This window comes from Danio rerio, chromosome 9 (genome assembly GCF_049306965.1).
Source record: "Danio rerio strain Tuebingen ecotype United States chromosome 9, GRCz12tu, whole genome shotgun sequence".
NCBI lineage: Eukaryota > Metazoa > Chordata > Actinopteri > Cypriniformes > Danionidae > Danio > Danio rerio.
The window spans coordinates 55,537,501-55,550,000 of record NC_133184.1 but is presented as its reverse complement, the minus strand read 5'-3'; the positions used below and the strand labels follow the sequence as shown (position 1 = coordinate 55,550,000).

General features: G+C 36.2%; 1 protein-coding gene and 1 long non-coding RNA gene across 4 annotated transcripts in view; one reads left to right on the top strand and one right to left on the bottom strand.

The window, feature by feature from the left end:
* LOC137496512 (uncharacterized) overlaps window positions 1-12,500 on the top strand; it is a 104,809-nt gene that overhangs the window by 33,478 nt on the left and 58,831 nt on the right. The gene's annotated exons all lie outside the window — the stretch shown is intronic.
* sox21b (SRY-box transcription factor 21b) lies at window positions 3,381-4,727 on the bottom strand. The gene is given in 1 exon segment (NM_001009888.2): window positions 3,381-4,727. A coding segment is annotated over 1 exon segment (738 nt). The 5' UTR covers window positions 4,465-4,727; the 3' UTR covers window positions 3,381-3,726.

The window sequence follows — 12,500 nt, the reverse complement described above, 5'->3', positions numbered from 1 at the left end:
ACGTTTCCCTGTGCAAACTGTAGGCCGAGACCCAAAGCTTTTCCTAACATTGTTTGGGAGAAAAACCCACTGTTCAAAAATCTAATTGTGCGTCAGGATACCTGACAAAATATGCAGAGTTTTGGATTCGATTTCAGTCCGTGCTTCTGCTTACATCTAAATGCTATTTTAATGAGGTGCATTCAAAATGCAGCAAGAACCAACCTGTTTGCTTTAGCTCGCTCCGTTCATTTTAAAGGTCAGGAAAGATATTTTGAAATGTATTTAAAATTCTGATTTAATCATTTCATGTAAAATCTAATGGTTGCATTCAAATTAGTAACATTGCTTTTATTATATTACACGTATATTAATATATAATACAAATATATATATACATAAGATTATTAATTATACATAAAGCAATGTTTCTAATTTGAATGCAACCATCAGATTTTACATTAAACTGTTCAATCCACTTCAAATGTACAATGTTAATATATGTGTGTATGTGTATGTGTATATATATATATATATATATATATATATATATATATATATATATATATATATATATATATATATATATAAATATATATATATATATAAAGAGTTCAGATGCATAAACCTCTAAGTGCCATCTGAAATTAACTTATGAATTTGGCGTTTTTTCAGAGACTTCCATTTTTATTTTTATTAATTTCACATTAAAGTCAATGAAAATAACATATTAAATGACATAAAAATGATATTATCTTTATACATAGTAGGCTGAGAAAATTGTAATGTTAGGAGAAAAATTATACATTTGAAGTGGATTAAAACCTTCCATCAAAGTTGTCCTAAAAATATTAAAATAATAGAGCAGAACTCATCTTTGGCTTATAGGACAATTTGGAAAACATTTTTGATCCCCTTCAAATGTTAACTACTATATATATTTGTATATTCTGAGTTATATATTGTATTATATTATATTATTATAGCTTTATTATATGTTATGTATCTGTGTAATATAATTTCAGATTTTTTGTAACCTAAATTTGGGTCAAATGTGTACAAACTCAACAAACTCAACTCAACAATTTTATATGCATTTTAAATGACATTTTATACTCCAACACCTCAGTTGGGTTTTTCCGTTTATATTAAAATTATGAATATTATATATTTGACTCAACGTTGGGTTGCAACAACCAAGCATTTTAGTGGTGTTCTGTTAGTAATGGTCCTAAAGTCTTAAAATAAACCTGCTGAAAACCTGTGAAGGAATTAGTTTCCTTACTAGTTTTTTTTACAAATTTAAGTGCATTCAGCTTAAAACAATTAAGTTGTTAAAACTTAAGAATTGTTTAGTTTTTTTTTTTATTTATTTATTTTTTTTACTAATTTTAAATAAGTAGTTTCAACAAACAGTCCATTTATATTATAATTATAAATATTATATATTTGGTCTTTTAGTATTGTTCTTAAAGTCTTAAATTAAACTTAGTGAAACCTGCTGAAACCCTGTTAATAAATTAAGTTAGCTTACTAGTTTTTTACAAATTTAAGTGCATTCAGCTTAAAACAATTAAGTTATTAAACTCAAGAATTGTTTCGTTTTTTTTGTTTTGTTTTGTTTTTTTTTGCTAATTTTAAATAAGTAGTTTCAACAAACAGTCCATTTATATTATAATTATAAATATTATATATTTGGTCTTTTAGTATTGTTCTTAAAGTCTTAAATTTAACTTAGTGAAACCTGCTGAAACCCTGTTAATAAATTAAGTTAGCTTACTAGTTTTTGCAAATTTAAGTGCATTGAGCTGAAAACAATTGTTGTTAAAAAACTCGAGTAGTTTGAAAAAACTGTCCATTTATATTATAATTATAAATATTGTATATTTGACAACAACCTAGTGTGTATTTTGCACCATGCAAAAAATTAAAGATCAGAGCATGCATGAAATAAATCTTAAATAAAGCACTAATTTTTATATCACGTTTTGTAGTGAAGTTAGCATATTTGATTGCTAAAAAAATGTAATCATATCCATTTCAATGCATATGCAATTTTTTTGCAAGTTGCATTGGGATGCAAATCATTCAAACATACCGTATAGTTTGTGAAAATTTGCTATAACCACAGACATCTATTTAAGAGCCAATGCATAAAAGCTCGATCTCGAGCTCAAACGGGCTGTCCTGTAAATAACGCACACACCAGGCCGTGATTTGTTGATTCATAACAGGTGAAGAAGGTCATTTCTCCAAAGCGGAGCAGGAAGTTCCGTGGAGAGCTGCGATCGCGCGGTTACAATGGAGAATACAGCCCAGTCAAAAGATTCAATTAACCGTGGCGGAGGTAATTATCCCTGGACAGTCCAAATTAGTTTTGCATAATTGGTCTGAGCCGTTTGAATTAACTTCTTAATGTAATCTAAGAGGACAGTTTACATTAGGACAGACCCGACGTGAAGAATACCCTAAGGAAGATCATTTCTGATGTGCGTCAGATGTTTAGTTAATTTTAAAATAGCTGTTTATAAAATAGTATTTTAGGATTTCTCTAATTGGGCCTTGCTTTAAAAAGAAAGGACTGTGCGGAGGCATATAATAGGTTTCGTTTTTCCTCAAAGTAAACTCCTAAGCTTTATCTTCCTTCCTATTCATGATTTGAGTTGTGATAAATCAGGATTTTGGCTCTTGATTACAAAGACTTGCTTGAGATTTCTGAGTAATTCTATTCAAAGCCCGAACAAAAGCGTCCTTTAGAGGATACTTTACACTTCACCTGCTCCGACCAAGTAAAGGCATTCAAGATACAAATCTTGTTCGCCATTCATCAAGAACTACAGAGCAATTTCCTTTTTTTCCGCATACGCTTTATTATATCCCCCTTGTTCAAATGAACGATAGGCATTTTAAGTACATATAAGTGGAATTATGCAAAACATATAACATACATTTTCACTTCGAGTTAGTAAAAAACGGACTGACTTTCTTAAATGAACGCGTCTGACAGTCGTCTGTGATGTGGAGAGTAATTGCCGACCAGCACCCTTGGAAAATTTCCGAATCTTGGGCATGATGATCATTATTTCTGGTGTTTCTTTTCAATAAATTACATGTATAAGTGCTCGTGGTCTCTCCCTTTGTGCAAATATCAAAGGACACGGCGTGTCCCACGATCAACAAATAGGATTTTCACCGACTGAACAATAAATATTACACACATCCATGGAATAGTTTTCCAGAACTCATAATATACACCCGATTTGTAATCCAGCAGCTCCGGCTTTTATAGAGAGCACTATACCAGTTGAATAAAACTGTACACATTTATACACCCACATGATTTGATTAGAAAAGAAACTGCGCGGGATTCCTTAAAACTGATTTTCTGATTAATCGTTTCCTTTTATCTCCAATAAAGTCACCACGCTGACAGCACTGACCGATCTTCTCTGCAACAGCGGCGCGTATTAGGCTGAGCTAGTTACAGAGTCAACAGGTTAATAATCAGACGCTTCTCCTAGGATTATTCACATTGACAAGGGCAGACTGGATCCGTTCAGCACACTGATATCCGGAAAGTCAGAGCTTTTACCTTTACATCAAGGCATTATAATCATGATACAAACACATGTGATGTCTGATATGACGATCGTGGTCATCACATGTTCAGGTTCGTGCATGCTCCACGTGTATTGCATGTAGTCTTTTCTTTCTGCTCACATTAAAAACTTTTCTCGCTTTAGAGTCTCATAACGCCGCCGCGTACGCGGGATACGGTTCAAGTTGTGGTTTTCCCATTCCGGGTAGTAAAATGTATGCAAGGGGCGGCTGGAGCCCCGCTGACGGCCAGGCTGCGCAGTTACACGGGATCATGTACCCGGGGTTACCCGGTGAAGGATGCGAGTGCGTGTGTGTGTGCGCTCCGCCGCCGACTGCGCCCGAAAACGCGGTCGCCGCTGTTGGGTAACCCAATGGTGAGGCGTAGGAGAAAGACGGTGGCGAAAGTTCGGTCATTTTTGAGCCAAGATCAAAAAAGGAGTACGGGTTTGCGGACATGGAGGGGTTGAAGAACACCCTGGCCGCCGCTGCGGCCGCCGCCGCCGCTGCCTTGTCCGGGTTGCTCATTAAAGACTCGGTGAGCGCTCCGGCTGGTAAGCCGCCCACCTTCAGCGCCTCGTGCTCTCCCAAATTATACGCCACCGGGAACGCGAATTTGTCCTTCTTCATTAAAGTCTTGGGCTTCCTCCGGGGTCTGTATTTGTAGTCGGGGTGCTCCTTCATGTGCATCGCCCGCAGGCGCTTGGCTTCGTCAATGAACGGCCTCTTTTCAGACTCCGTCAGAAGTTTCCACTCCGCTCCGAGGCGCTTGCTGATTTCGGAATTGTGCATTTTCGGGTTCTCCTGGGCCATTTTCCGCCGCTGCGCTCGGGACCAGACCATGAACGCGTTCATAGGACGCTTAACGTGATCCATGGGCTTGGACATGACGCGTTCACCTGCTTCAGGTAGAAATCCACTGACAGGGCTGTCACTTACCCAAAGTATAGATTTATGTATTTATTGTTTTGCTGAAGTTGCGTGATTTATATATAGCTAGGCTATATATTTAAAAACAACAGAAGTCTCCAGGTTTACTTCACGCTCTTCATTCCGACGCGCAGAACAAGTCCAAGTCAAGCGTAATTTAACTTTCGCGAAAGCAAAGTTCTCAGACGCATCCTTGGTAAATCCTGGAAAAATAGTGGCTGTCAGACGAAATGAAGAAAAAGCTGTGTGTTCCCGCTCAGCTGTGCTCGCTGTGTGTTTTCCTCTTCACCATGGCGAAGCAGCCGTCGCTGAAAACTTAAATCGAGTGATTGTCAGTCGAGAGCTGCAACATGTGAAGTAAGGAGCGCGCTGGCAGGTAGTGAAAGGGCCCTCGGCGCATGCGCTCTGCATCTGTCAGACCTCGGGCGCTCCAAAATCCCACCCAGCGCGCGGACGAGAGAGAAATGATAAACTCACTTTGCTCAGAGTGAAAAGCAACCCAACATCATGTGTGAGCGTCCAGGACGCAGCGTGTGAATGCGCTTTAATAATAGCCCACTCAACGCTCGAGTGCGCAAATTATCCACAATGGCTTTAAACTTTTAAGTAAATCTGGAGATCAAATGATGAGGTTTATTCTAGAATAGTTTTAAACAAAACACTTTAATTATTTAGCCTATATATATATACATTTATAGAAATCAAATAGCTGGATTTAAAAGAATATAGAATTATTTAATTTTCATAATTTGTCAATATTTCATTTAATAATTATCGACTGAAAAGTGGGACTGTTGCTATGGTTACCTTCTCAGGTAAGCGCGATTTCTGGTTTCCGAGGGAAATACGCAATTTGACTAATTTGGCTTTAAAGTTCTGTGTTGTAAAAGTTAAATATTGCAATAAATTGAACCGATTTATCCTAATAAATAACTTTTAGATAATACAAAAAAACGCGAAATGTGTTTTATTTAATAAACTAGAGGAAAAGAGTTCAATTTTAATGCAAAGCATCACTAAAACACGCCATCCGAGTGGCTGAATTGATTAAAAGCAAAGTCTTTAATTTATCTGCGCATTTCCACAGAAGCACGTGCGCGTTTATGAGTCAGATAAAGCACGAGGTGTTTATCACAGCGCGGAACTTTCTCTGGGCTTTTCTCTCTCTCTCCGACTTCAAAGCTTTTTCCGAAGGCAGCGCATCGTGACCCGAAAATTGGGTTGAGGAATATTTCCAATGCAATTACAGATATCTGAGAGAGTCCTTGTGTAAATTGTATGTTTAAGTGGATTCTGCCCGCACCTCCTCTGTTGTTCCCCATTATTAAAACGACAGCTTTTAACAAGTGGGAGAAATCATTTAATTGCAAAAGGTCTTCTTTTGGATTTAAACCTGTTGTCAGACATTTCCCCCTTACCACATTATTATTTACTTGCATGCAGTGCGATTTCTACACAATCAAACGCAACGCATCTAATTCATTTGAAGAGGTCTGCACATCCCGAGATGATTAATAATCATACATGTAAAAGAGATGCCGATAAGAGAAGCTGCACGCAGGTTTATCGTGAAGAAAGTCATCTGTGTATTGAAAGACAAGCAGCGCTAAATGCCGAGCAGCTCCACGAGTGCTTGAAATCTATTGTGTGCCATAAGCCTGGTTTCCTCTCCATTATTCGGCCAAACGTGCCTTCTGAAATTTAATTACGCCTATCGAATGAGATTAATGTTGTACTATTATGGCGTCCTGCCCTCGGCCTTAATATGCATGTCTTTTGTTCAGCCGAAAGTCCGGCGGGCTGCAGTCAAGATGAGCTGGTGATGATGATGAGTGTTAGAAGATGACTGACAGCTGTCTTTAAGGCTTTGTGGTCAGATTTCATCTTAGAATATGATGAAATAACTTGCATGTACTGAAATCGGAAAAATAAAGCACTGCTAAATAAACGCATGCAGAAAATCTATAAATAAACGCCTCTGCATAAACTGCTCGTTGAAACTACTTATTTAAATTGAGCTGAAACACAATTCTTGAGATTTATTTATTTATTTTTTTATTTTTGGAAGGCGTGGGACAACTTAACTGTTTTATCTTCAATCCACTTAATTACTTAATCCATTTGTGTTGTGACAACATAAATGAATTGTGTGGAGTCCTGCATTTTATTTAGTTTATATACCACACTTTGCAATATTTTATTTATTTATTTTTAAGCCTTTATATCCCAGAAGTTTCATTGAAATGTAAAATCTCAGTAACACTTTATTTTAAGGTACAGTTCTTGCTATTAACCAGGAGTTTCGCTCAATACAAATTTTTTAGATGGGTTAGGGATGTGCAGTAAGGTCATACATATGAGTCAATAACTTATGTAATAAACCAGCTATATTTGTTGGTTATATATATTAGTACTATTAGTTATATACAGTTATATAGGCTGTGGGAATTGGTACTTTAACTAAAGTGTTACCTGAAAATCTTGCCAATATATCAGCTATAAGAGATCATTTTTAAAAACAACAATATATAGTTAAATGTATACTCTTAATAAAACAATCACAAGCCTACTTTCTCACTGTCCTTATAACACATTTAAAATTCCTTTATTTTCTTTATTTTTTTTTTATTAAAACATAAAGGACATTTGCATATAGGAATAAAAATGTATTTAAAAAATCATGCTGTGCGATAAAACATTAGAGTATTACTATGGTCACGCTTTATATTAATGTGCAACTCTCACCATTAAGACTTGTAGCTTAAATTATTAATTAGCTTCTTATTAATTGGTATAAAGGTAGTAGTTGGGTTTAGGTATTGGGTAGGATTGGAGATGCTGAATAAGAACATACTTTATGAATACTAATAAACCGTCAGTACCTTATTAAAAGGCAAGTAATAAGCCAGTTATATTGGTTTTTGTAATAGTTATTGTACTATAATACAGATTACATTATACTAATATAGTTTAATAGTTATATACAGAAGATCGTGGGAAATGGTACTTTAAAGTGTTACCAGAATAATTATCAGCTATACAAGATAAATTTTAAAAACAGCAATATAGTTAAACATATACTCTCAATAAAAACAACCACAAGCCTACTTTTACACTCTCTTTATAACGCATTTAAATTCCCTTTATTTATTTTTAATTAAAACATGAAGGACATTTGCATGTGGGAATGAAAATGTATTAAATAAAATCATGCTGTGCGATAAAACATGATAGTATTTTTATGGTCACGCTTTATTTTAATGTGCAATTCTCACCATTAACTATGACTTGTTGTTCAAATAAATAATTGTAATTAAAGTAATATTTGGGTTTAGGTATTAAGTAGGATTGGGGATGTAGAATAAGAACATACTTTATGAATACTAATAAACCGTCAGTACCTTATTAAAAGGCAAGGAATAAGCCAGTTATATTGGTTATTGTAATAGTATTGTACTATAATACAGATTACATTATACTAATATAGTTTAATAGTTATATACAGTAGATCGTGGGAAATGGTACTTTAAAGTGTTACCAGAATAATTATCAGCTATACAAGATAATTTTTTAAAAACAGCAATATAGTTAAACATGTACTCTCAATAAAAACAACCACAAGCCTACTTTTACACTCTCTTTATAACGCATTTAAATTCCCTTTATTTATTTTTAATTAAAACATGGAGGACATTTGCATGTGGGAATGAAAACGTATTAAATAAAATCATGCTCTGCGATAAAACATATGGTCACGCTTTATTTTGATGTGCAATTCTCACCGTTAACTAAGACTTGTTGTTCAAATGAGTAATTAGCTTCTTAATAATTGTTATTAAGGTATTAGTTGTGTTTATGTATTGGGTAGGATTAGGGCTGCATAATATTAGCATGTTTTATAAATACTAATAAAGAGTTAATATATTAATAATAAGCAAGTTATTAGTGGAATTTGGTAAACTACAGTGTTAAAGTTTATTATTATTAATAATTTTATTACACTGTTTGCAATGCACTTTGTGTCTGAATGCATAAATATACTGATATAACACATATTAGATATTAATCTAAACTAGATTTTTAAGCATCTTTAATTTTTAATGCATCTTTATTTGTCATGCATCATCATCATCACAAGACAAGCTTATGATTTTTTTAAAAACACTATCAATTTCTTGTAGCTTTTATATATTAGCATTATTAATGAATGCTAATATATAATAGTAATATAAATTTATATTACAAATTAAATTATATATACAATAAACAATATAATATATGAACAAAAATAATTCATTCATTCATTCATTTTCTTGTCGGCTTAGTCCCTTTATTAATCCGGGGTGGCCACAGCGAAATGAACCGCCAACTTATCTAGCACAGTTTTACGCAGCTGATGCCCTTCCAGCTGCAACCCATCTCTGGGAAACATCCACACACATTCACACACACACTCATACAAATTAGCCTATACCCAATTCACCTGTACCGCATGTCATTGGGCTGTGGGGGAAACCGGAGCACCCGGAGGAAAACCTAGACGAACTCAGGGAAAACATGCAAACTCCACACAGAAATGCAGAGGATCGACCCAGCGACCTTCTTGCTGTGAGGCGACTGCACTACCTACTGCGCCACTGCGTCGCCATGAAATTAATTATATATAATTATGAATAAAAAGATAATTAACAATAATAACTGCTTTTTTGACCTTGATTTTTTTGTCTTTGCGTGACCTTAATATGAACTTGACGTTAGCGTGCATTCAGCAAAGGAAGCGCTCTCATGGCTGTTTCTTTGTAGAGCTTCTGCACTGTTCCTATCATGTCATCTGTTTTGGTGACACAGGATTGCACTAGACCCCTTCAAACTCAAAGTGGGGCGTGTCGATGCTTTCTGACTGATGAAAGAGAGCTCATTAGCAGAATATAACTCTCTCTTATCAGATGCTCGATCATTTACTCCCTTCCTCCAAGACAAAGTTTGAGATCTTTAACTGCATGAATGCCTAAATGAGCCAACAGACCCACTCCAAGCACACAGAGCATCTGATCAGACCGTTTCTTTTGTATTATCATCATTGTGGGCTCCTCTGTTTATTTTAATGTGCATGTTGTGAATTCTTCCCCTCTAAATTTAGGACCTGTGATTTGCGTGACGTTTACGTAAAGTACATAAAAGACATAGTGCAATGCCTACATTATAGACACTTTTAGCGTAACTGCGTATTCACTAAGTAAGCCGGCAGCACGTCAGTCAGACAGCATGCGCTTGCTCGGAGACCGCATTATGTACAAGAGAAAGTAGTTGACAAAAAACTACCTCAAATACACTGACAAGTGTATGTGGTCAAATCTTATTCAATAAATGGTCAAACTGAATATGATGACTCCGACTCTCTGACAAGAGTACTGCAGCGGTTAATAACGATTCACTAGCATTCAGTGGGAAAACCCCAATAGTGCATTTGTAATGTAAAAGTCTGCTGAAGCAGAGCCTGGTTTTTATATATTGTGACATTTTAGTTGTATATTTTATTTTGTTTTACACAATTCTAAAAAAAATATTAGAACACATGCATCATCATTAGATTTTTTCTTTGTATTTGCACTGCATTTATTTATATTTTTTGCATTGCATTGCATGTGTTTTTATCTAACATATTTGAATTACACATTACATTGTGGATTTCAAATTCTGCTTCTACTAAAGGAAACGTCAGTAAGTTTTACTGTTTTTTACTTAATTAATACAAAATAATAATGTATTCAAATACATATTGCAATGCATCAATGCATTTCATCTATTTTTGCATTGCACATTTGTGTTTTGGATTGTGTTTTAGACATACACTCACCGGCCACTTTATTAGGTACACCTGTCCAACTGCTAGTTAAGGCAAATTTCTAATCAGCCAATCACATGGCTGCAACTCAATGCATTTAGGCATGCAGACACGGTCAAGACGATCTGCTGCAGTTCACAGCGAGCATCAGAATGGGGAAGAAAGGGGATTTAAGTGACTTTGAACGTGGCATGGTTGTTGGTGCCAGATGGGCTGGTCTGAGTATTTCAGAAACTGCTGATCTACTGCAATTGCTACTGGTGGGTGCAAATGTCTTGTTAATGCCAGAGGTAAGAGAAGAATGGCCAGACTGGTTCGAGCTAATAGAAAGGCAACATTAACTCAAATAAGCACTCGTTACATCTCTGAACACACAACACGTCCAACCTTGAAGCAGATGGGCTAAAGCAGCAAAAGACCACACCAAGTGCCGCTCCTGTCAGCTAAGAACAGGAAACTGAGGCTACAATTCACACAGGCTCACCAAAACTGGACAATAGAAGATTGGAGAAACGTTGCCTGCTCTGATGAGTCTCCATTTCTGCTGACACATTCAGATGGTCGGGTCAGAATTTGGCCTCAACAACATGAAAGCATGGATCCATCCAGCCTTGTATCAGCGGTTCAGGCTGGTGGTGGTGGTGTAATGGTGTGAGGAATATATTCTTGGCACACTTTGGTCTTATTAGTAAAAAGTGAGCATCGTGTCAACACCACAGCCTACCTGAGTATTGTTGCTGACCATGTTCATCCCTTTATGACCTCAGTGTTCCAGCAAGATAACGCATCATGTCATAAAGCGTGAATCATCTGAGACTGGTTTCGTGAACTTGACAATGAGTTCACTGTACTCAAATGGCCTCCACAGTCACCATAGCTCATTCCAATAGAGCACCTTTGGTATGTGGTGGGTTCACATCATGGATGACGACAAATCTGCAGCAACTGTGTGATGCTATCATGTCAATATGGAGCAAAATCTCTGAGGAATATTATCAGTAGCTTGTTGAATCTATGCCACGAAGGATTAAGGCAGTTCTGAATACAAAGGGAGTCCAAACTGGAACTACTAAGGTGTACCTAATAAAGTGGCTGCTTCAATGCATTCGTAAAATGGATTAAAAACAGATGTTTTGTATCATGCATTGCATTTTAGGATAAAGGAAAAAGTCTTTAAATGTTAAAACAAACTGAATTAAACTAGTACGTTCACCGTTTTCTTCAGATTTTGACTAGTTTGAGGATTAAAGAAACACCTAAAAAGTCAACTGAACTTGATGTCTAATTCCACTCAGTGTCTACTTCAGATTAACAGTGGATCAAGAACACCAGTCAATATTTAATAAGTGACTGTTTCTCTGTTATTAAGTTCTCCTCAAATATTATACCCATGCGTTTTAAAAATGATCCAGAAGTCGGCACGTTTACCAGCCCACACATTTCATAATCACGTGCTTGAAAAGATTTATAATAAACCAAACACTGTAAAATAGCTCCCGGGCGAGATCTGTCAGTTTCTGTCGCCGCTGCTTTTGATAACCTCCTGTTTGTGTCCTAATCTGTCACTTCATGTAGATCCAAATATCTAGCGCGGAATAAATATATATGAGCAATTCCAGCGTTATGGGTGTGATATTTGCAGTGAAAACTTGAAACATAAATTCAGAGAATATGTTAACATGTTTATTTGGTCCCACTTTAAGTGGCCTTAGCTAATATGCACTGACACTGAAATTAATAATCCATTACGATGTACTTGCTGTGTAACTGCATGTTTTTACTTTGTGCTTAGGCTTGGTTAAATACCTGCATGTAATTACGTTTGTGGCTCTGTGGTTAGCACTGTCGCCTCACAGCAAGAGGGTTGCTGGTTCGAGTCCTGGGCCAGTTGGAATTCCTGTGTAGAGTTTGCATGTTCTCCTGTGTTGGCATGGGTTTCCTCCCAGTGCTCCGGTTTCCAGAGACATTTGGTATGGGTGAATTGGGTGAGCTAAATTGGCTAAAGTGTATGTGTATGAATGATTGTGTATGGGTGTTTCCTAGTGCTGGGTTGCAGCTAGAAGGGGATCAGCAAGAGATGTTTAGATGCTAACCTGGATTGCATACAAATAACATAAAAGCACAGCTGCCCAACTCACTGCTGAATTAA